The 26087-nt window shown below is 45.2% G+C and overlaps 1 protein-coding gene across 1 annotated transcript in view; it reads right to left on the reverse strand.

Annotated features, from left to right (window-relative positions):
- LOC102851036 overlaps positions 1 to 14001 on the reverse strand; it is a 32345-nt gene extending 18344 nt beyond the window's left edge. The window contains exon 1 of the mRNA XM_006880199.1: positions 13940 to 14001. Within this exon, the coding sequence (XP_006880261.1) occupies positions 13940 to 14001 (62 nt within the window). The remainder of the gene's footprint in view (positions 1 to 13939) is intronic.
- Between the last annotated feature and the right edge of the window lie 12086 nt (positions 14002 to 26087).

A 26087-nucleotide genomic window follows, 5' to 3' on the forward strand; every position in this document is an offset into this window, starting at 1 on the left:
AACTTTTTGAGAAAGCGCCACACCGCCTTCCACAGTGGTTCCACCCAAAACCCTGTTCTTATGGAACTTACATACTAATATCAAATAAATAATGTATGAAAACATGTATACTTGCAGTCATTGCTAAGAAAAAAGGAAAGCATGGTAAGGAGATAGAGTGTAGTGGGGAGGAGCTATCTTAGAAGGAATATTCAGGAAAAGCTTTCTTTGATAAAGTACAATTTGGGCAGAAGCTCAAAGGTACCTGGGTAAGAGTATTGAGGCAAAAAGGAGAGTACAAGGGCCCCAAGGCAGCAGTGAACCTGGTATAATAAAAAAACAGTAGGGAAATCAGTGTTACTAGATTGGAATAGGCAAAAGAAAGGAAGATGAAGCGAAGACCAGCCAGGTCGCAGGAGCCAAGTGTGACAGAAGGGCCTTAAGGTTCTTTTCAGGATTGAATGGCAAAACTCAGAAGGTTTAGAGATTGTTCTAACTGCTCAGGGTCAGGAGGAGACCCATTGAAGGCTGCTAGAATAAGCCAGGGAGCTCTGTAAGCCTAGCAGTAAGGAGTTGCACTGCAAACCCAAAGGGAGGTGGTTTGAGAGAGGGATGGGTAATCCTCTATGACTTACAGCCTCTGGAAGGTCAGCTATAAATCAGTCAGTCAGAATAGTTCAAACAAGAGACAGTCTTGTCTTAGACTACAGCAAGACTAATTAAGGTGGTAGGAAGTGGATAGATGTTGGTATAAATTAAAGGTGTTGGCAGGACCTACTGATGGATTGGATGTGTAATATGAAGAAGAGTCAAGTGAATCTAAGTTTTTGAGCCACTTGATGAATGTAATTGCCATCTACTGATGGGATGATTGGGACTGAGCAGCCTTGGGGGCATTGCTTTGATCGTGTTTAGCTGATTTTGGTTGAAGTTTAATGAGCATGTTATACATTTAAGTGGAAGAGGCAACTGGGGTTCACAGAAGACATCGAGATGGGAGGTACAATTTCAGGAACCATCATACGAATGGCATTTAAGACCACATGACTGGATGACATCATCTATGGAGGAGGTGTCACTGGAAAAGACATGCATTGCCTGAGCTTGTGCACTTCCTTACTTACGGGTTAAGAACTAAAGAGCTTGAGAAGAGTGGCCAATAAAATAGGAGGCGAGCCAAGGGACAATGGTGTCCTGGAGAGGAGCAAGGAAAACTTTTCAAAGAAGAAAATATAACCAGATATGTTGAGTGTTGCTTATTGTAAGACAAAATGAGGGCTGAGAAATGACCAGCACATTTGGCAGCAGGAAGGTCACTCATAGATTTAGTAAGAGCTGGTTTTAGTGAAGCACGGAGATGAGATCCTGATTAAAGCACATTTGAAAGTCAGAATGGAAACAGAAGCCGTGGAGGTCCTCAGAGTGTAGACAACTCTCTTGAAGTAGCTTGCTACAAAGGGAAGCAAAGAGTGGGGTGGTGGTAAGAGGGGGGAAATGGGAGAAATGGGGGCTCCTTTTAAGGTGGAGAAATACAGAGCTGTTCGTGAACTGATAAGCATGCCCCAGTCGCTCAGGAAAGGGAGGAATTAATTGCAGAAGCAAGTTGGGCAGGGGATGAGATCTAGAGGAAATATGAAGGGGATGGACCTGGAGAGGAGCAGACAGCTCTTACTATAACAGAGAAGCTACAGATGTGAGTGGTTAGGAGACTTTTAGTGGAAGCAAAGACCTGCTCTCTAGTCTTTAGGCTTCAACTGGGCAGGTATCATTCATGCACCACGATCAGTATGTATAGCACACAACAAGCACCTACCATCAGTATGGATAGAATGTGTTAGATCCCAAACCCAGTTCTGGCACTTTCCAGGGTCAGCTAGAGTCTTCCTTCTCATTGACTTTACAGGACTAGCACGCTACAGCGGGCTTTGAGATCATCCACGCAAGGGTGAATGGTCTCTTTTAATACCCAGCTCCTCTGCTGGGAGAGAGACTTTAATAACCTCAGTCTTTTATTATGACATTGCCTCAGGGCTTTTATAACAACCTGGACAGACACCTCAAGGTTTAGAGACAGCAAAGTGATGGCTGTGGCAGGGGATCCACATTCCGGTGCATGGAGTTTAACACTGCTGATTCAGGCTCTAATGGGGTGTTATAGGGCAGGTTGTCCTCACCCTCAAAACACATGGACTTTTAACTCTGCAGGCAACAAGGACTTGGAGATTTTTTTCTCTAACTAATAATCATTATTTTCTAGTTGCCTTGGGACAATCCAGTCCTATGCAAGAGCCTAGCCCTTTGATGTTTTTGTCATAAATTAATGAGTTCACCCACAAAATGACATCAAAGGAGATCCAGTAACAAATTCACTGTTATCATCCTCCAGTCTGTGGCTGCATTGAAACGTCTAAAAAAAAAAAAAGGAGGGGAGGTGGGGGACCACAGCCAGAAAAAGATACCAAGTAGAAGATTTAGAAATCATGGAGTCTGGAAAGAGATGAGAGAAAAAACAAACTCCTGCAGATTACAGAGGAGCTTAAGAAAGAGCTAGCAAACCTGAGAAAGAGAAAGCCAGCAAGGCTAACAGGGAGATTATTTCAGCACAAGGATCTGGAAAAAAACAACTGCATAGACGTTTGAGAAGGGAACTGTGAAAGCTCTAAGCAGTGTTGCCTCACAGCCCTTTGTGGGGAACACAAAGCAGTGTGTGGTAAGAAACAATGTCCTTGTTGTCACAAGACATGAAGCTGAACCTCAGCTCTGCTATTTTCTACGTGATATTAAGTCTAACTCCCTGAGCTTCAGTTCCTCAGTCTGTGCAATGGTGTCTCTAATGATCCCCGAGGGAGATGATCCGGTCAAGTGTGGCTTCTAGATGCTACCTCTCTCAAAGCTTCTCTTAGAGGGAAAGCAGGGCAAGATTGACAAAGTTGCCTCTCTTGAGATCTTCCCAAGATGTCATTTGCTTCTGGCGCAGCAAGATTTCCTAACTCGTGGAGAAAATAACAGCAAGGACACCTCATCTAACTCGGTGAGCAGTTCCTGAACACATACTGTAAGGAGATCTGGTGACATCGTCTGCAGTGACTTGAACTGCTAATCCAAGTCACGAGTGGTTCAAATGTACAGCTGTGAGTGTGAAAGATGGGCAGTCTCCTTCCATTAGGATATGCAGCCTCGGAAACCAGGGTCGCTATGAGTGGGACCAACCTGATGGCAGTGGGTTTGAGTTCTGAGTACACCAGACATTAAGATCACCGTAAGATATTGCTAACCTACCAGCAAATCAAAATCAAACTAAGTAATGACCAGGCTGGTTCTTCAGCTTGGAGACCAGAAGTTTTATAAATGAAATGATATTTGAGCTAGACCTTCAAAGATGAGCATAGATTCCATTAAAAAAGATGGAGGAAGAGAGGGTGCAATGGCAAGAAGGTTTAAAGGGACCTAGAAATGCAGAACCTCTGCAAACTCAAATTCAAAGTAGCTGCCAGGTAGAAACAGGGATATATGCCTTTGAGTTGTGGTGCTGGAAAAGAGTATTGAACATATCATGGACCACCAAGAGAACAAACACATCTTGTCCTAAAGAGGGGGAAACCAGGCTCTCCTTGGAAGCAAGGATTTTGAAACTCCGTCTCATGTATTTTGGGCATGTTGCCAGGAGGAACTAGTCCTTGGAGAAAGACATCGTTCTTGGGAAGGTAAAGAGTCAGTGCAGAAGAAGACCCAGGATGAGATGGATTGACCCAGTGATTGTGGCAATGAGGTCGGAAGTGTCAGAGATAGTGAGGTTGGCTCAAGATAGGGCGAAGTTCAAAGTCATTGTTCATAGGGTTACTATGAGTCATACTTGACTCCATGGCACCTAACAATAGCAACAAGGCTCAGTGGGTGTTCTGGTGGTATGTTCCATAGACAGTCACATTGCTAACTCCAAAATGATGCTTCTCTGGTGGTGTGAAATCCCCCAGCCCCTCCCATCGAGGAAGATGGGTAGTCTCCTTCCATGCGAGTTACAACTTTGGGAATTCACTGGAGGATCAGCCATGAGTCAGACCAACCTGACAGCTATGAGAGAGAGAGAGAGAGAGAAAGCCAAGGAAATACAAGTGGAAGGAGCCAACCCTGAAAATAGAACTGCAGCAACTAGACCATGACACACATCTGGGAGTGGCGTCACTAGGAGGTGATTAAGCTAATGGGAGGGGACGAAGAGGTGCCTTCTTTTCTTAACTCCATTCATAGTCTCTCTCTTTCTCTCTCTCTCCCTCTCCCTCTCTCTCCTCCACTGGAAAAAGGAGAGTAGGAGGCAAGTGTCTGTAAGTGGAATTCACAGCTGTCCTTCGAGAAACTACAGAGGCTGAGATGATGTTAGGTGATTACTGACCAAAATTTTTATGTCATTAAAGTGACCACTGTGCCCAGGGACTGCTGTCCTAATAAAGGCTACAGAGAGGACCCACTGGATGATTGACTATAGTGCCTCACTTCCATAAGGCCCCCCCCGCCCCCCCACGAACAAAACCTTGGCAATGATCTCACCAATCACTGCAAACCATAGCCAATTGGGGGAAGGCGGCAAGGCTTATGAATACATTATGAGATGCTTTGAGGAAGTAAATAGGCATGAGCATAAAGGGTACCAGGTGCATATAAAGCATAATTAATTAGGAGAGCCAAAAGGGATCATGGAGTTCAAACCAATTTCAGCTGCAGAACGCTCTGTTCAAACAAAATCTTGCATGAAAAGTCAGATCTATAAAGCAGATTAAAGGGAGTGGGCTTGGATGAGGGGTGCAAATATGCTTTCTTTGCCACCCCCTCACTCCTTGCACAAGCCCCCAAGGCTCCCTCCTGTGGACCCCCCTGGGCTATGTTTTTCTAATCACCAAAGCAACACATGTTTATAATTTTTAAAATTTAAGTATAAAGAAAGGCTTATAATAAAAGGCGAGAGTCTGTCTGCCTACTCTATTCTACGCTTTCCCAACTTCAGTCCTTTCTCTTCCCCTAGAAGAAATAGCTCTTCACTCTTTTTCATTTTTTGCTTTCAATTCTTCTACTAGTCATCTTTACAGCACTGAACCTGCATGCAGTTCTCTGTCTTTAGGTATTAACTTTAGAAACCATGTCCTGTTTTCCACAGTGGCAGAAGAGAACTTGGTTCACACTGCCACCTTCACCACTCAATATTGTTCTACCCACTATTTCAATTTTTATTTTAATCTAAATTTGTGTGTTTAGTTGGCAATTGCAGGAACAGAGGTTTATAACAAGAAACAAGGGGAGCTCTGGTGGCCTAGTGGTAAGGAGCTGCAACTACAATCCCAGAGGCGCATGGTTCGAATCCACCAGATGCTCTGCCAGGGAAGGAGGGACAATCTCCTCCTGTACCAGTCAGATCTGATTTGACGGTACACTCACACAAAAATAATAAAATAAAAATTAAAAATAACAAGAAACAGAAGAAGTGTCCATTCTTGTGCTATTTTCCGTCCCCCTCCTCGAGTAGAGGACTTCTCCAGTGGAAAGGCTGGGGGCCTGAGTCCCTGCAGAGGTTTTGCAGAAGAAAGTCTTGGTTATCTGCTTTCAAAAACTCAGCCATTGAAAACCATGAAGCACAGTTGTATGATACAAAGAAACGTATTATAATGGAATATGCAGAGAGCTAGAGTTGAAGAATAAAAAGGGAAGAACTTGCTCTGCATTTCTCAAGCCGAGAGTGCTGGAAAACAAATTTAAACCTTGAGTTACAATATTGGAAGATGCTATGGGCAGTATATTGAATGACTCAGAAAGCATCAGTAGAAAATGGAGGGAATACACAGATTCATTGTGCCAAAAATAAATGACACTGAAAAATTTCAGAAAGTACCATGTGAGCAGGAGCCAATGGTAATGAAGGAGGAAGTGGAAGCTGCTTTGAAGGCACTGGCAAAAAAATAAGGTCCCAGCAATCCATGGGATACCAAGAGACTTGTCTCAATTAAGAGATGCTCACCAGTCTATGTCAGGAAATTTGGAAGGCAGCTGTCTGGCCAATGGATTGGAAGAGATCCATATTTGTTCTTATTCCCAAGAATATGGAAACTATTGAACAATATAATTAATATCACATGCAAGCAAAATACTGCTGAAAATTATTTAAAAACAGAACAGTACATAGATAAGGAACTTGCAGAAGTTCAATCAGGATTTAGAAGAGGTTGTGGAACTAAGAATATCATTGCTGAAGTCAGATGGATCCTGGTTGAAAGTAGAGAATACCAGAAGAATCTATGTTCTGTACTGACTATGCAAAGGCATTGGTGCAGATCATACCAATTTGTGGCTGACATTGAGAAGAATGGGAATCCCAGAGCACATGCGGCACATACCTGGACCAGGAGGCCATTGTGCAAACAGAGCAGGGGAACACTGTATGGTTTAAAATTAAGAAAGAGGTGTGTCAGGGTTGTATTCTCTCTCCATACCTATTCAATCTGTATGCTAAGCAAATTATTCGAGAAGCTGGACTCGAAGAGGAATGTGGCATCAGGATCAGAAGGAGCCCTGATTAGATAATACTTTTTATGCACTACAAGTATCTATACCAACCATGATTTTTTAAATATATGGGGTATTTCCTGCTCTTTCCCTGTAGGTCGCAAGTCCTTTAAGGGCACGAACTTCATTCCTGGTGCCTAGAATAAAACCTGGAACTTACCAAAGCCCAAAGCCCTCTGCTGTCAATTTGGTTCCACTTCGTGATGACCTTCTCCATTGAGTTTTGAAGCTGTAAATCTCTATAGGAAGAGACTGCCTCATCTTTCTCCCATAGAGCATCTGGTGCATTTGAACCACCAATGTTTTGGTTAGCAGCCCAAAGCACAATGCACCTGAACTACCATCTGGAACACAGTAGACCATTTATCAATTTTCATTTATGAGGGTAGGTTGAATCATAAGAGTGTAAAACCTCCAAGCAGCTCCCCCGTATAGAGCCTCATACACAGAGAGAGGTACGGTTCCATTCTTAAAGGACTTTATACAGTCTGGTAACGGAAACCAGGCTCAGCCACCAGCATGCAGTGAACAGGTGACAGGGGCTGCAGAGGTGCCATGGGAAAGCTGAGGATGGTGTGATCTCAGTGGTCTAATGACTAGAATCTTCTCTTAGCCTGACGGAAAGTTGGTCCTGAAGGACATGGTGTTTGACGCATAACAGAAGAGGTAAGGCAGCCTAGGGTAGGGAGGTAGCTGGAAATGAGTGAAAGCCTATGGACTTCCAAAAGAGCAAACAGATCGATATCCTGGAGAAGGTGCAGCCAGAGTGCCCCTTGGAGGCAAGGATGGGCAAAGCTTTGTCTCACATACTTCGGGCATGCTAGGAAAGGTTATTCCTTGAAATAGGACATCATGCTTGGAAAGGTGGAGGGATGGCAAAGGAGTGGAAGAACCTCAACCAGGTGGATTGACACAGTGACTGAAGCAATGGGCTCCAGTGTGTCAGAGAGTGTGATGTGGGCACAGGATAGGACAGCGTTCAGGTCTGTTGTTCATAGGATCCCTATGAGTCGTATATAACTTGATAGCACCTAACAACAACAACTGGCTGACCATGCTGGTCAATTTAAAACATTATGTAGAAGAAACAAAGTTGGAGTCAGGTGTTAAAGAGTGGTCAATGCCAGGGTTGACTTGCATGGACAATGGGGAGCGTGTGAGAGAGCCAACATGGTGAGGGGCCTGAGCAATGTAGCAACATATCAGCGTGTCCATCCTGGGGCAGTTTGAGGGAGGGACTGAAGGGAAAGGGCAATGCTGCTGTGATAGTCCAGGTGGGGGAGCGTGGGTCATTGACTAAGAATGACGGCAAAGGGACAGATTCAAGGAACATTTAAAATGGAGCTGTCAAGGCTGCTGCTTCAGGGGAGCATAAGATATAAAGAAACGAGGAGCAGAGAAGAGGCAGCGTCATCTATCCATCTCCACGGCTGGGAGATGCCACAGTTGAAAATCACAAAGGCAGAAAATTAGATAAGCTCTGTGCATGCCAGATGTAAGGGGAGAGGAGAGGCAAGCGTGATCTTTCAGGACTAAGGGGATAGTGCAAGGCTGTAGGTAAAGACTAGGGAGAAAGCTCTATAAAAGTTAGTGATGTCATGAGACTGGGCCACTTGTTATTAGGAGAGGTGTGAAAACAGATGAGAAGGGGATTAAGATGCCACAATTCAAGTCAAAGACATTTGTGCTCAAATCACAGCTGTGTTCCTTACTACCTCAATGACCCTGAACAAGCAGCATAGCCTTTTTAAGTCTTAGACTCTACATCTGTAAAATGGGGATAAAAGTAGCAAACTCATAGTTGCTTTTGTAAGGAGCAGATAAAATAACTCGTGTCAAAAGCCAAGCTCAGCTCCTGAGCTGCGGCACATGTTCAGCCACTAGCTCAAGGGAAGGAGTCAGTGTAAGGAGAAGAGAATGAAGGCATGTGGAGGAGACCATGGGCCTAGAGCATCACTGAACCCCAGGGAGGAGTCCCCCACAAAGACAGGTAAACGGTCTCGAGAGTTGTAGAAAGCTCAAGAGGAACCGGATTGGGCTGGAATGATATTACTGGATCTTGGAAAACACAATCTGGATGAGCAGTACAAAAGAGACCAGAGAACAGAATAAAGGGGGAAAGAGAGAGAGAGAGGAGTGAACGCAAAACAGGGTATCTGGTCTGCAGGTAACAAATGACACTACGGATACGGTTTGAGCAATTGAAACAAGCACAGTTGCGGTCAAGTCTATTCTGACTTACAGTGACTCGCAGTAGAATCCTGCTCATTATGGTTGACATGGCTGTGGCTTTTCAAATGCAGAGGGCTGGGCCTTCCTTTCTCCCAAGTAATCTCTTACTTGAGTTTGACCTGCTAAACTTTAAAATCGAGCAATTAAAATATTCAATTAGCAAAGCAAAATGTCTGAAAAGAGGTTGCTCTAGAAGTAGTTCAATAATTCCACAGTGCCCCCAAGATTCTATCTCCCACCACCACCATCTTTCTTCTATAACATCTAAGCGTCTCAGCTTCAGATTTATTGCTTATTGGTTGCAAGATAACTGTCACAGCTCCAGACATCATATTATCATATATAAAATTCCATTCTAGGGAGGCATTCCATTCTGCTCCTTCACTCAGGGACAGAATTGATTTTTTCCCCTAGGAGCCTTCTAGATTTCCCTTTATTTTTCATTGGCCTGGAAAAATAAAGACTGGGTTACGTGGCAATTTATAGCTGCAAGAGAAGCTAGGAATCTATAGGGGAAGAATGCAAGAAAGAGGTTGAAAATAGCCAGAGGTTGAGTATGCAATTAACACTGCCTCACTACACTACTCCTTTCTCAAATCTAGAAATCAAATGACAAAGAGACACAGGGTGAGAACTTATAAAGATATATGGAAAGAGTCAGGAAGAGGAGGTCACTGAGGAATGTGAAGAGGGAGGGAAAGAGTGGGATTCTAAAGGAGAAAAGAAGAGGCTCAGTTTTGGGGGGGAAATAAAATTGTATCCTCCTATACCTTTATAAGAAGGAGTGGGAGGTGAGCAGGCAAACAGATTCTAAAGAAGAGAGAATAATAAGGCTCTTAACCTCAACAAAGCCCCAAAATAGTCTCTTTGGAAAATACCCTAGAAAACCCAGGGAACACAATGAGACACCACCTTCCAGACTAGCATAAATTAAAAAGGTTTATAACACGGGCATTGAGAAGGCTGTAGAGTAACAGGAACACTTCCACCCTGCTGAGGGGCGCACCAGGAGGTTACGACAACCGTGGAAAACAAGGTAGCATGATTCTATAAGCCAGTGATCCCACTCCTAAATTTATACCACTGCATATGTGTGTCCACTGCGAGCAGGAATGTTCACAGCACACTGTTTATAAAAGAGAAGACAAAATTGGAAACAACCCAAATATCCTTGGACCAGAGAATGAATAATTAAATGGCAATTTAGTCCTACAATGAAATGCTATACACCAGCAATAACATGCATGAATCTCGGGGAAATAATGAGGGGAAAAAAGCAAATGGTAGAAGAATCTCTACAGCATGGCTCCATTTATACAGGCAGTTCCAAAAGATGCAACTTCAGACATTCTTTTGCTTCGGTAAGTACATAGAGTGGGAGAAGGATGGGCAACCTCCTGCTATGCGATTAAACTGTCTCTAAAAACCCACCAGAGCGTCAGCTATAAGTCAGTTCCAACTCGATGGTACAACAACAACAAGTACACATAGGTGGCAAAACCATAACACACAGCAATTGATGAACACAAATTTTCAGAAAGTGTTTGGTTAGCTTCAGGTGAGGGAGGCGTCCAGAGTACAGGGGACTTCAAATGGGAGAGTGACGTTCTTATTTAAGCTGAGCAGTGGCTACACAGGTGTTCCTTGTGCTCTTAGCCTTTACACAAACCCAGAAATACTTTTATACCTACTGAATAATTAATGAAGTTATATAAAAATAAGAGAACCAGGGTGAGGTGAACACATGCCTGCCAGCCCATAGCAGTGGCAGGAGACCCACTGTTTTATCACCTCTCGGAGCCTGCAAAACTCAGACAACACACACTGGACTTGTTATGGGGAAAGTCTGGCCAGTTCTGGGAGTCAGTTGGCCTGGGAAGAACCCTATGTAGGGAGGGGAACAGACTGAGATTTTAGGGTGTTGTTCCTTGAGGAACTGAGAATAATATTGAATAAGGATAGTAACTAAAAGTAAGAAGTATTTCTAAAGGAGAGCTCATCATGTGCTGCAAAATGGTTAGGCACTTAGCTGGTATCTGAAATGCAAGAGGTTCAAATCTGCCCGCAAGTGCCTTGGAAGAAAGGTGTGGCAATCTACTTTTGGAAAGTCAGCCACAGACAACCCTCTGGAGCACAGTTCTCATCTGACGTACACGGAGTCGCTATAATTTAGGGTTAACTCAGAAACTGGGGGGAGAGGTGGTAACATGTGCAAGGCACTAGTGTTATACATAGATCTCATTTAAGTTTCCTGGCAACTCTTTGGAAGACAACATTTCTATCTCCAGTTCACAGAAGAGAAGATATTTAAACAAATTAAGTCACACAATGAGTGGAGTCCATGGAAAAGCCACTAAAAGGCACTAAAAATCTATAAACTCTTCACCATGCCCTGAAGATCCAACACCATCTGGGCCTCATTCCCCTCCAACGTGGCTCACACCTGATGACTTCCCTACACCAAGTCTTTCTTGCCCAAAGCTCCATCCATCTGTCTCCTCTCCCAGGAGCCCATTTCCTCACGTCTTTCCTCACAGTCTCTTTCACCCTCCAGGTCTCAGCTTCGGTGTCAGCTGCTCAGAGAAACTTGCCTTACTGCTCCATGTAGGAACTCTGTCGCTTGCATCCCTGCCTCTGTCTTTTGTCCTCATTGCAATTCAACTGCTTACATTAACCTATTGCTTTGCCTGCCTGCTGCCTTTCTCACACAATAGAACATAAACTCACTGGCAAAAAGAGCTTAGTGGCTGCCCACAGTGTCCTAGGACCAGAGCACTGGTGGACGAGTGGGTAAAGGGATGCACTGCCAATCCAAAGGTATGCAGTTCAAAACCACCAACTATTCCATGGGGAAAAGATGAGTAATCTTGTCCCGTGCAATTCACAGCCTCTGAAAATCTGCAGGAGAGTCAGCTATGGGTTGGTTTGTTTCATCTTGATGTCAGTGAGTCAAATTTGAAGCTCCACATCTGTCTGGCACACAGCAGATGCCTGCTCAGAGAAGCTTCAGGTCACTCTATGCCCAGAAGGCTATTTGGTGAGGTCCGCTGCCTCCCACACCCCACTGCCCCCAAAACCAGAGTCCGAGCAGCCATGAGCATCCAGAGAGGGAAGAAGTCAGACCCACCAGACACCGCTGCTCTGCACTCTAGGATTGGCTCTGCCCTTGTAGGGACGGTCCCTCCTGGTCTCTTCCTAATGAGAGCTTTTCTGACTTTAGCACTGGCCTGTTGGCAACCACCACTCCAGAAAGAAACCCTGAAATTGGAAGATGTTCAGAGACGAAATATCAGAAACAATGAGGGACCAGGGGAAATGGAATAATTAGAAGAGATGAAAAGACCCACACTCTGGCTTCTGCCAGCTCAAACGGAATAGGGTAATTGTGCTCGGCTCTAAGGGGTGTGACACCCGCAAAGGAAGGGAAGTGTTGGGGCTGACATGTGAGGGGATAATTATGTGAAATAGAAGATGACTCCCTGGGAATTTTAGGCTTAATGGCAGGAACCACGGCCTCCTAGACAAAGCTCTGAGATGGAGCAAGAATTTCATAACAGAAGGAGTGGGCAGCACCCCTAATGGCACTTACGTCCGACTTAAGTTCAAAGTACTCTTCACATATGGTGGCTTCATACTAGAAGGCTGGGCCAGTGTTAGAGCTAATCTGATGGCCGTGTGGTATGATGGTCAGTTGCCCAGGCTTTCTTCTGAAACAGAACTGCCTTCCAGTCCCAGCTGTCACCTCTCTAGCACTATGAGCTTGGGCACGTGTCTCCACATTCCAAAGTCCCTGCACCTCTGAACAGCATCCCCTATATTATAGGTTATGGTGATAGTTAAAGATAATAATACATGTGAGCTGATGTCACAGTAGCAAGTAAATGAAGAATGCAGGTGTCAGTTCAAATCCCTGCAGAGAAGCTCCTGAGATCTTGCTGGGTCCTCTGATTGACCTGTTCTAGGAGAGGATAGCACCAGAGCCCAAGGATCCCAAGGCTTTGATGGGCCCTGATGTGCAACTTCACACAGGAACCAGGCAGGAAATGCTGCTGCAAAGTGGGTGGCAGGCTCCAGAGAGATATTCCAGTCCTGGCAGTGTGGGATTTCGAGGAGCTGGAAAAGCTGGCTTGGCAGGTCCAACACGGAGAACAAGAAAACCCCAGCTAGCTGGCACACTGGGCCCCAAGCCCTCGGGCCTTGGACCCTTTACGTTTCCTTTCCAGCCTCTACTACAAAGGTGAGAGCTTGTTTTAGACCATCTGTGCTACAACAGCTTTACAGAAAAGCGCTGTCCTTGATTCAAAGATGTGTGTTAAGAGTTCAGAGATGAATGAGATCATCTCTGGGGGTGGGGGTTGGGGTAACAGAGTTTGGCTGGGTGCATAGCAAAGCAGGGGAGGAAGCCAAGCTTCGAAGGCCAAGGGTGAGATTAGGCAAGGCCTTGTTCCCTACTTGTGGCCTCTGAAACTGAGTTGGCTTCCAAACTCCTTAAAATGAAAATCAGAGTGGTAGCAGTGCTGATAGGGGTTGGAGCTGGGGCTATTAGGTACCTTAGAGATGCCTGAGATGTGCTGTTGTTTGTGACTCAGATTGTGACTCCACAGGATAAAGCAGAACCACCCTAAAGTGTTTCCCAAGTGAGTCTGCAGATCACAGAGCTAGGGAGCTTGGGCAGCCTGGTGGGTAAGGAATTGCACTGCCAACCCAAAGATGCTGTTTGAACTCATCAGCTTCTCCACAAGAGAAAGATGTGCAATCTCCTTCTGTGCAAAATGAAAACCGGCTGGAGGGTCAGTTATGGGTCATTCTGAATTGATAGCCGTGAGTTGAGTTGAATCTTTACAGATTACTTGGTCTTTCTCCAGCAGAGTCACTCAGTGCATTTGAGCCAACATCCTTTCTGTTTACAGCCAAACTCTTAACCATTGTAGCACCAAGGATGCAGAGAGAGAACCTAGAGAGTATATATGAAGGTTGATTCTCCACCCCACAACAACTTGCCAGAGGAGGAAACTTGCCCAGGGGAGTGACTGAGTGACCAATGGCTGTTTTCACCAACTACTTTCAACCTCACAGCCCTGTAGAAAGGGCTTTATTCTTCCCATTGCACAGCTTAGAAAACTGAGCTGAGCTTAACATCAGAAAAAACTGTGTGGATCCCTCCACCTACCCTGCTCACCTGTCCAGCCCCCAGACTCTCCCCACGCCCACTTCGCACTTGTCCAGGCAGCCTCTCTTCATTTCCCTACCTCCACATAACCCTTCAGACCTGAGCTTTTACAAGCTATTTCAGCCGTCTAGAACTTTCCATCTCTTCCCCTAACTGTACATGAATGTATACTTACATACACACATGCCCCAAACTGCCATGCAAATTCCAGCTCATCCTTTGAGAGACTAATCATGCTTTGCCTTTTTGAGGGTACTCTCACATCAACACCAGCACAGCAATCCATGCCCTCTTTTCTAGAAACATGAGCAGCACAGCCACCTGCTGAGCTCCTATGTGCCTCATGAGGCTAAGGCCAAGGTCAAAAGCATACTAGCCTCTGCTTCCCCAGCAAGCCTTTTCAGAATCAGAGAGACTTGACCTTGGGCCAAGTTCAAATGCTGCTGATACTGTATTGGGTTGTCCTGGGATACTGCAAATTTCTGTGACTTTTTAAAAAGTCTTCTTTCATACTTGTTCATTTCTATATATACACACCTGACCTAGAAGCTCTGGTGGGACAGTGGTTAAACACTTGCCTGCTAACCAGAAGGTCAGCAGTTTGAACCCACTAGCTGCTTGGCAGGAGAAAGATAAGGCGGTCTTCTTGCATAAAGATGTACAGACTTGAAAACCTCTGGAATGGGTCTATCCTGCCTACAGAGTAGTGTAAGTTGGAATCCACTCTAAGATTATGGGTTCTATTTCAGTTTTATTTACACCTGACCTTGGACCAGTATCATATACTGATGGACAAGGACCCACTTTCAGAGAATGATGCTCCTACCAGGAGAGAAGTGTATGAGATGAAAGGCACAATGTGGACTTGAGAACCAGCCAGACTCAAGTTCAAATCCTACTCTGCCTCACATCAGCTGTGTGGCCATGAGTAACTTATTTAATCTGGGCCTTTCTAGCCTCATCTATCTCGACACTAGGGTAAATAGTATCCTCTTAAATGCATTCTGTGAGACTTGGAAATAGTGTGATGGCAAGCACTAGGTGTCTCTCAGGAGATGACTATAACGTCTCTGTCCCTTCTCTTCCTAACCCCAGACCTGCCCTCACAGATGTCCTGTGCTGTCACCTTGCTGCTGTGTCTTGGGAAGCTTCCTACTCCTCAAAGACCATGGCAATCAGCCCAAAATCTAGTTCTGAGACAGGACCCGCCACTTCCTGACGGGGCTTCTTCAGCCCTGGTCCCTCACCTCAGGGACCCTAGCCTGTGACCCTGGCCTTAAGGGGAGAGCGGACATCAACTCACTTTCGGCACAGAAGTCCCAGAAGCATAGTTTCTGCCTCCAGTTTCTCCAGTAGCCTCCACAGAAGCCATTTGTCCAGGCCCTGCACCAGCTGCCAAGGCAATTGATTACCCTTCATCTTCACAGTCTCCTGAGGTGGTTGTTTGTTCTTGTCCATTGATTGTTACTATGTCAGTGGCTGCAAAATGCTTAGAAGTTAACAATGTGACACAGGGAGAAGGAGAGGGAAACTGGCATGTATTTAGTCCTAGAATTCTAAAGTCAGAGCCACAGAATGATGCAACCTACAGACACATGAAGCCCGGAGTCCTGGGACCTCAAACATTCCCAGCCTGGCTCACAAGATTCCTAATCAGTAAATGTGGGGGAGACTTGAGAACCTGTATTCAATTCCTCTGGGGAATCAGAGGTATCTGGGAACAACTGATCTATACAGCCTTCTACCAACACCCTTGGTACCAGCAGTCAGGAAATCAAGAAACACTATATTGCACTGGGCAAGTCTGCTGTCAGGGGCCTCTCCAAAATGCTGGAGAGTAATGAAGTCATTTTGAAGACTAAAGTGTACCTGATTTAGGGCATGGTCTTCTCAATCACCTGCTATGAATCAGAGAGCTGGACAATGAATAAGGAAGACAGAAGAAGAATTGATGTCTTTGAGTTGTGTTGTTGGAGGAAAGTACTTAATACTCTATAGACTGAAAAAAGGGCAAATAGATAGGTCTTGGGAAAAGTGTGGCCAGAGTGCTCCATGGAGGCAGAGATGACAATGCTTCATCTTTCATACATCTTTTGGGCATATCCCAAGGCAAGACTATTCCTTGTTAAGGGACCATCATACTTGGAAAGATGGAGGGTCAATGAAGGAGAAGATGATCCCTGGCCCAGAGACTTTAGCAATGGGCTCTAGTGAGTCTGAGATGATGAGGATGGTACAGGATAGAACTTAGGTTGGCTGTTCATAGGGACATATGAGTCATACCTGACTTGACAACAACAATAACCCAACAAGGAAGAGGCTCTGGTGGCCCAGTGATAGAAGCTGCTCTACCAACCCAAAGACACACATTTGGAATCTCCATGGGAGAAGGATGGGAGTCTCTTCCCATGCAAATGACTGCCTCTGGAAACCTGCTGGAGGGGCAGCTATGAGTTGGTTCTGACTCGACAGTACATAACAACTGCTCCCCAAGGAGTCCCTCCCACCACATCCTTGCAAGCTCTTTCATTCTAGAACAGTTAGAAATGCAGCCGGAAGAGCATAGGTGAGATGAGACTAGCCTGTCAGGTCCTGGCCCACCTTCTATGATTTGTTGTTGGTGGTGAGTCTGTCAAGTTGATTCCAACTCACTGCAATCACAAATGACAGAATTGCCCATAATGGTCTGTTGAGTGCAAATCTTTATGGAAGTAGATGGCCAGCTCTTTCTTCTCTGAGCTACTGAGTGGGTTTGACTACCAGTCTTTGCTAGGTTCGCAGCCTAGTGTTTAAGCTCTGACTCTTTTTTTCCTGTGATTAATAAAAAGAGAAAGCTAGAGTATCGAGTCTGGCTCATAGTGACCCCGTATCTCAAAGTCAAGCAGAGTAGGGTTTTACTCGCAGATGGTTTCCCGGCTATCATCTTTATCAAACTTCTTCGTTCTAGGCTAGGGGCTAGGCATTCAGATGCTGCCACTGTCTGCATAAGTCAGAGGCCTCAAGGACAATTGCCAGGCCTCACCCAAGTACACCCTGCAGACCCCTGGCCTCCCAGTCACCATTCTTGGCCTAGGGATGCCCAGAGTCCACTTGGCCAGGATTTCCCTGTCCAGCACATTGGGTTCCCACATGGTAACCGCCGCTGCCCCTCTTCTTCCATGGTAACCCATGATGCCCCTCAGTGCACATCCTGCTGTCGTGGGAACATCTGGCTGTCATTCACACAGAGTGCCAGGTACCGCACTGAGCGCCAGAGAACTTCCTCCTCCAGCCTGAGATCAGAGCTGGCCCTAGCTGGGAGCAAGCAGAGCCCTGTCTTCGCCGCCAAGTGCCACCTGGTTCCTGGAGCCATCTTGCCAACTTTAGATCTTTCTAAATACAGTGGAGAGAAATAATTATTGTTCCTCCCAAGATAACTGGGCTTGGAGTCAAAACACCTGAATTCTCATTTGGGCTCCACACACTTCCCAGCTGTGTGACCTTGGACGAGTGACTGGGCCCATATGGTAAATCTAAGTTGCTTATGGGGAAAAAATATCAAGCCAGATCACAACTCATAGTACCCTTCTCATCAGTGTCAGGATGTGTTCTACCTTCATCCTCGCTCCTTTCCCATGCTCCCCTTCTGGTCCTTTGGACAACAGGAACACACAGCTGTGGTCCTGGCCCAGAACCTTGCCTGTTGGTCTGACCAACACTGTTCTCTAACCAATACGATAGCCAACCACAAATTTGCCTTATATAAAAAGCTGCTTGCATGGGGTTGCCTAGCACCATGTCAGGTGAAAAGAGGCTCAATAAATACCCCACCGCTGCCATTCAAGTCAGATCCAGTCAGCCCTTATCACAACCCTATACAGTATGCCTAGCACCATGTCAGGTGAAAAGGGGCTCAATAAATACCCCACTGCTGCCATTCAAGTCAGATCCAATCGGCCCTTATCACAACCCTATACAGTAGAGCTGTCCTGTAGGATTTCCAGGGCTGTGAATCTCCATGGGAGCATATTCATCCTCATCCTCCTCTTGAGGAGAGGCTAGTGGATTCAAACTGCCAACCTTTCAGTTAGCTGTCCATGCTTATCCCATAGCAACACCATGACTCCTCATTAAATATCAGTGGTGTCTAATTTACTAGTGCCAATCTATATCTACAAGTAAAGTAAAAGATGCAAGTGTACCGCAGTGAGATACCGCTTTCCACTAAGATGTCTATTGTCAAAAAAAGAAGTAACAAAAGTGTTGGTGATGCTGTGGAGAAAATGGAATGAATCCTCATGCATTTCTGTGGATGGGAATTGTCTAAAATGGTGCGGCCACCGTGGAAAGCAGTTTGACAGTTCCTCAAAAAGGTACAGAATTACCATACGGGCCAGCAATTTCACTCTTAGGTATATCAGCCCAAAAGTGGCAAAAGGGACTCAGGCAGATACTTGTACTGGTGTACAAGTATATGTACTGGTGTACAGCAATATTCATTGCTGCGTTAGTATAATAACCTATAGAAACAAAATATGGCAGGTACACACAATGAATTACTCAGCCATAAAAAAATGAAGTTCTAACATATCATAGTACAGATGAACTGTGAGAATAATATATTAAATTAAATAAGCCAGGCACTGAAGCTACTTATTTTATGACCCTACACATGGCATGTCCCAAAGGGGCAAATCTACGGAGGCAGAAAGTAGATTAGAGGTTCCAGACTGGAGTAAGGGAAGAATGGGAAATTATTGACTATTGGCAACAGTGTTGTTTGAGGTGATGAAAAAGTTTAGGAAATGGATAATGGCTATATCACCTTATTAATATAATTAATATGACTAAGCCATATGCTTAAAAATGGTTCAAAAAAGCAAATGGTATGTTATACGGTAAGTCCCTGGATTACACACCTCCAACAAAGGAACAACTTGCATTTAGGCTTTAGTATTACTTAAATTCGCCTTCACTTTGAAATGAATGGACCAAGCCCTACTTGCAACACATTCTTCATCACAATCATCTTCACTTGGGCATTATACATCATGAATAACTGAAAATGAATCCAGCCTTTAACCCGCATCAAAATCAGATGCGGAGCCATCAAGTCAATTCCAACTCCTACAACCCTGTAGGACACACTAGAACTGCCCTGTTGGGTCTCTAAGGCTGCAAATCTTTACGGAAGCAGACTCCCTCAAAGGGCTCCCAAAGAGTAGCTGCTGGATTCGAACCGCTGACGTTTTGGTTTTGTGCTGTGAAGTTGAAACCAACCCATAGCAGACCTCCAGTGGGTTTTCAGAGGCAATTAATCGCCAAGGAAGAGACTGTCCATCGTTCTCCCACAGAGCAGGTGGTGGATTTGAACCACGTGCCTTTGGGCAGCCTCTTACCACTTAGCCACCAGACCTTTTGGTGGTTGTTGTTGTTGTTATATACCTTTTGGTTAGCAACCAAATAAGAACTGCATATAACTATTTTTACTTACCTACAAATTCTACCTAAAGACACTTAAGATTGATCTCACTCATAACCCAGGGATTGCTGTATATATTTTAACACAATCAAAAAAATAAATGTAAGCATTGGACAGGACTGTAGTACTCACCTGCCCACACTTTACTGATGAGGCTCCTGAAACCCAGAGAGGATAAGGGACTTGTCTAGGTTCACATAGTGAGTTCAGTCCGTACCTGCTCTGTTGCCCCAGTACTACGTCCGTAAGGCCGGGGTGCTGCCATATCATGGCTGACGAGAAGGCGCGGTGCCCCAGAACAGCTGCTGTGGCAACCACCCAGTGCTGGCAGTGCTCCTTCCCAGCATGCCGGGTGCTGGCTCCTGACCAGCACCTGCCCCAGGCAGACGTCTGGGAAGCCCTGGGGGGGGCGGGGGGGGGGGCTTGGTGTCCACCACCTTCTCCCAGCATGTGGGGGTCAGGGGGGCGGACAGCCCCCTTTCCTCTGCCAGGTTATTTTTAAAATGTTCTCCGATGAGTCAGGAGAAGTGCTGCCCAGCGCCCGCAGGGACTGTTCCCGAGGAAATCTATAAATGATCTCGAGCTCCCAGCCTATAACCCGCGCTTCCTGCGAAAGTGGAGGCGGGAAGCTGGAACTGTGGAGTCTGCTGAGCTACCTCCGTGCCCCCCAACTATTAATCTGAGTCCCAGGCAGGAATGTGAGCCCTGGTAGGCCAGCTCAGTGGTGTCACCAGAGGTGACATTGTGTGAGGAGGTGACACCAAAATGAATGTAAAATTCTGTGCAGTGTTTCCGCAGAAGTTTATTCATTTAATTAAAATATCTGTTAGTTACCACAAAAGCATTTTTAATAAGCCTTGCTTACATGTATCAATACACCTACAAGGCTAAAATTCTATGTTCTTTCACTTCCTGGGCCTTCTAATGCACTCCACTCAGGGCTGTCATTATTACCCAATTACAACAGTGCTCTGAATGGAGTGGTTTCATCTGCACTCGCTACAGGCACAAGCTGCCGCTTGCTTTGCTCTGCTCCTGTTTTTATAACCACTGATTTTGTCAAATTTCCTGGTGTTTCAGCTACAATATTGTGGTAATTAGTACTGTGAACCTGTATCAATAACTTTTTTCAGAGTAGAGGAGTAATTAAAAGAGACGGAGTAAAAGAAAAGCCAACTTCCACTCAGTTACTAATAATGTTAACTAATGGTGTTATAATTCATCCAGAAAGATTTTATGAAACAGTTTTGCTATTAATATTCATATAATCAAAATACTACATTTAAGCAATTTTCAATTAGATCACATATTATTCTGTAATTAGAATGAGTAAATAGCCAGCTAAGGATTCGGTAGGGTCCGGTATGGGGGCCTGTGGCGGGGGGGTGGCAATGGTGACACCATCCATCGTGATGTGATGTCACTGGGCCAGCTGTGGGGACAGATGGGGGAGCCCCCAGGAGGTAGAGAAAACAGGACCTTAGCCAGGCACCTTCCCGGCTTATCAGTACACATGCCCTATTCCCACCAGGTCAACTCCCTTTCACCTTCCCAAACCTGAATGACAGACACGCAGAAATCTAAAGCCCCCACCTGCACAGCACCCTGCCTCCCCCCGCCAAGCACTGGCTGCTCCCACCTCTATTCCCGTGTGTACTGCCACCTCCGCCAACAGACCAGGCTATTTATAACTGTGAAAAGGCTGGAGCCTCCCAGCCTCTCCCCACTTCCTGCTCCTGGCAACACTCTAATTACTTCCTCAGCTGAGGACAGCCTGCCTGCTCCCCCCACCAGCCCCGCCACCATAAATAAATGCACCTGTGTTCACACCCAGCTTCCAGGGGGCCCAGCAGCCCTGCCTGAGTGCCTCCAGGGCCTGGGTGCCCTTTTGTGAGCCAGAACTGAGGCACAGAGGGTCTGTGTGACCCACAGCTCTCTCAGCAGCTGCCAGAAGTCATCGCCCTGGAAAAGCTACCTGCCTGTTCATAAACACACTGTGTGGCTGGTGAGGGTTGGCACTGCCTGATGAAGAACAAGCGGAGAGGGGAGGGCCCAGGGATGAAGAGCTGTCCGCCCTCCAGGGAGGCAATCCAGTAAACAACTTATTATGCAACAAGGAGAAGTGAAATAAGTGCTAAATTAAGGTGCAGGCTAAGCGCTGGGCAGGCAGGCCTTCAATTCTTCTCGCCTGAAGGATTTCCACCCCCCAGTATAATTATTTTTCTAATGATTCCTATTCATTTTATAAAAATTTGTAAATGAGTTATAAAAAGAAAAGTGGTAATACGTTCAGGGTCCTAAACCCACGGACAGCTCTGTCCACACCTGAGGCCCAAACTTTAGACACGTAGGGAATAGAGCGAGGTCAGGCTGAAAATGTGAGTGTCTCTCTTACCTGGGGGTCTGCCACTTGCTCCTGAGGCAGTTCCTGGAACCCACGAAATTCACCAAAAATTTGGGTAGGAAGACTTCAAAACAAGATAATGAACTAAACAAACTAAAAAACATATAAATGCCTAGGAGCATCTGCAAGTGGATACACCACCACTGCATTAATATTGGTTGCCAACAGGGAAATGCATCAAATAAAAGCAGTGAAGCAGATACAAGGGATTTATTTTCTTCTAGAATTTTCCTTATTATTTGAATGATTCAAGCAAGTGTGTATTTATATATGATTTTTAATAGTTATTCTGATGAATGGCTACCAGGGATAAGAAGGAAAGAGAAGAGAGACAAAATTAGTTAACAGATAAGTAAGGTAAGGGGAAAGGTAATACACAATGTGAGGCTGATTAGACATTGTAATTAATTAATTAGATGATGATGATGTGCTGTCCAGTCGAGTATGACTCCTGTAAAGAAGAGATCCTATCCTGTGCCAACCTTACACCTCCTGACACACTCAAGCCCATTGCTGCAGTCACTGTGTCGATCCACCAGGTTAAGGTTCTTCCTCTCCTACCTCGTCCCTCCGCCTTTCCAAGCATGATGTCCTTCTCCAAGGAACAGCCTCTCCAAACAACATGCGCAGAGTATGTGAGACAAAGCTTCACCATCCTGGCTTCCAAGGAGCATCCGGCTGCACTTTGTCCAAGACATACCTGTTGGTTCTTTTGGCCATCTGTGAGGTATTCAGTGCTTCCCTCCAATACCACACCTCAACGGCATCCATTCTTCTTTGGTCTTCCTTATTTATTGTCCAACCTTCATATGAAAATGAAGCATTTGAAAATATTATAGCTTAGGTCAGGTACACCTTAGTCTTTAAACTGATATACTTACTCTTTAGCTTTTTGGAGAGGTCTTTGGCTTCAGCTATGATAGAGAAGAGAAAAAGGGCTTTCTTCCTTTAGTGAGAACTCACTTGCTCTTATGAAGCATGCCAACAACTTCAAGAGGTCAGTACTATCATCCCATTCTCTAGATGAGACAACCCAGATTCACTCAAACACACACCTTCTGTCTCCAAAATCAGGCTTTGTGAACAACGGTCAGAGGCATCTGATACACCCCCACCCCAAACCAAGCCAAACTGCCCCCTGTCAAGTCAAACCCAACTCACAGTGACTTTCTATCAGGTTCCGAGGCTTAAATCTTTACGAGAGGAGACTGCTCATCTGTCTCCAGCAGGGCAGCTGGTAGATTCAAACTACTGACCTTTGAGTTACCAGCCTGACACATAAAGCTGTGCCACCAGAGCTACTCTAGCCCAGGGCTGAGTCCTTCCAGCGAGCTGGTCCTCAGCTGCTGGCCTTCCAATAAAGGCAGAAAAGGGGGACAGAGAAAGAGGGAGACTAACACGCATGTGGGGTGCCCTGCCTGGAGTGGGACAAGGGAGCTCCCAGACACCTCTCCTTCCCTTCTACATGGTGTTCTCTGCCTGACTGAGGCCCTTCCCTGTTCCTCACCTGGAGGTTAGGGTGTGTTTAGCACTCTGGCTCTGGCCTGTACTTGTGGTTTCAAACGGTGACTCAGTGGCGTAATAGTGCTGTGATGCTAGGCTTCCATCTCCTCATCTCTTAAGTGGGGTGATGAGATCAGTCCCAACTGAATAAAAGAATAAAAGCGACAACACTCAGAAAGGACTTCGCACAGTAACTGCTCAGCGGGTTGCCTTTATTTTTAGCTCAGCATCTGCTGGGATCACCACAACTCTCCAGTTCACAGGATGAAGGCTCAGTCCCACTCTCTTTCACCTCCTGTCGCGGAGGGAAATCCCCTTGTCACTGTGGGTCTGGAGAACGTGCCAAGTCTGGCACTATCGCACTGCTGGATCTGCCCTGGCCACTCCAGCCAGGCCTGACCTCTCTCCTCAGAGCCATGGTCTGTATTTCCTTCCTTCCTTAAGATCTAAAAAGGTCAAACCATGTTGCCCGGCTCTTTATAAGGGCTCAAATACTCCTAGGTTTGTTGCGGGTTTGTTTGGTGTTTTTTTTTCAGTCCTGGTTTTCTTTGTAATTGTTGCTGCTGAATGAATTCATTTTTATTCTAGTGAAGGTTTACAAATCCTATTGGCTTTTCATACACTCAGAGACATTTTATTTCATAACATTATCCCTGATTAATGTAAGTAATTTATTATAAGGTCTAATCAATCCCCTATTGTCGTCCACAGAGTTGTGCTGCTCAAAGGCCACCCTTCTCTGGTGGTTCAAATGCACCAGTCACTTTGAAGGGGATGGACAATCTCTTCCCATGCAATTTATGATTTTGAAAACCCACTGAAGGGTCAGCTGTGAGTGGGAATTGATTCAATGGCAATGAGAGGAAGAATCAACCTTTACAGCCTTTCCCTTCATTCAACTTATCTATTAATTTTTACTCCCCTCTCCCTCTTTTCCCTGGCATCCCTCCAAAGTTGATTCTTTGTGTAAATCTTCTCTTGGCTTTTTATAATGGTGGTCTTACACCATAGATGCCTTTTTTTAGGTGACTTACGTTACTCAACATAATTTCTTTTAGGTTCATCTGCACTGTGTAGTATCTATCTCTTGAATTCTTGATTAGTGTTCAGCAATGCTTAATACTCCATTGTGTGAATGTGCCAGTTTCTTTAGCTATTTGCCTGTTGATAGATACTTGGTTGTTTCCAACTCTTTACTATTGCGAATAATGCTGCAATAAACATCAGTGTGTAAATGTTAGTTTGTGTAACTACTTGTATTTCTTTGGGATATGTACTCAGTAGTGGGATTGCTGGATCAAATGGTGTTTCTATTTCCAATTTTCTAAGGAAGCACCAACTTGCTTTCCATAGTGCCTGCATCATTTTTTATTTCCACCAGCAATGTACAAGTGTTCCAGTCTCTTCGCACCTTCACCAGCATTTCTTTGCTGCCTTGCTGAACTTTCTAGTGCTGCCAGGGTGAGATGGTATCTCATTGTTGTTTTGATTTACCCTCAAAAGGAAGGGTTGGCCCAGTAACTGTAACAATGGGCTGGAGGATATCAGAGATAGTGAGGATGGCACAGACTAGGGGAAGGTTCTGACCATGGTGTCACTATGAGTTCTAGTCAACTAACTGGCATCTAACAACAATAGCTAATGGTCTTGAGCACCAAATGGTCTTGATGGTGGTTTTGGTTGCCATCCAGCTGGTCTAACAGTGACCCCATGTACATAGGTGGAGCTGCTCTATAGGTTTTCAAGACTTTGCTTCTCAGAAAAAAGATCACCAGACCATTCTTCCAAAGCACCTCTGTGTAGATTCAAACTAGTTGTCATGTTCAGTAGTCAAGCACTTAGCTCTTTGCACCACCTTCAGACTCCCATTTAAATGGAATTTAGACTCCTATTTCTTGTGCTCATACAAAACCTATACCTAGACCAAGAGGCTGTTGTCCAAAGGAGATTTTAATTTCACATGATTTAAAATTAAGAAAGGTTTGCATCAGGGTTGTATCCTCTCTCCATATACCTATTCAATATGTGTGCAAAGCACACTACTTGAGAAGCTAGACTTTACAGCGAATGTGGCATCACAATTGGAAGAAGACTCATCAACAACCTGCGTTATGCAGATGACACAACCTTGCTTGCTGAAAGCAAGGAAGACTTAAGGCATTTGTTACAGAAGATCAATATGGATTACATCTCAACATCAAGAAAACCAAAATGTTCACCACCGGATTGAGAGGCAACATCATGATAAATGGAGAAAGGATTGAAACTGTCAACAGCTTACATCTTACTTAGATCCACAATCAACATCCTTGGTACCAACAGTCAGGACAACCAAAGATATATTGCCTTGGGAAAGTCTGCTGTCAGGGCCCTCTCCAAATTACTGAGGAGTAATGATGTCCATTTGAGGACTACAATGCGCCTGATTTAGGCCATGTTTTTTTCAATCACTTGCTATGCATCTGAGAGCTGGATGATGAATAAGGATAACAGAAGAATTGATGCCTTTGAGCTGTGGCGTTGGGGAGGAGTATTAACTATCCCATGCTGCCACAAGAACAAACAGATATGTCTTCTTACAGGACATACAGCCTGAGTGCTTCTAGTTGGCAAAAATGGTAGAGCTTCTTCTCACATACTTTGAACATGTTGCTAAGAGAGGCTATTCCTTGGAAAGGTGGAGGGTCGTCAACAGTGAGGAAGATGCTCAACCAGATGGGATAACACAGTGATTCTAGGTGTGATGGGTTTAACTGTGTCAGAGATTGTGAGGATGGCACAGGAAAGGA

This window comes from Elephantulus edwardii, unplaced genomic scaffold (genome assembly GCF_000299155.1).
Source record: "Elephantulus edwardii isolate Elephantulus edwardi_28Jun2011 unplaced genomic scaffold, EleEdw1.0 scaffold00006, whole genome shotgun sequence".
In the NCBI taxonomy this organism is placed as follows: Eukaryota; Metazoa; Chordata; class Mammalia; order Macroscelidea; family Macroscelididae; genus Elephantulus; species Elephantulus edwardii.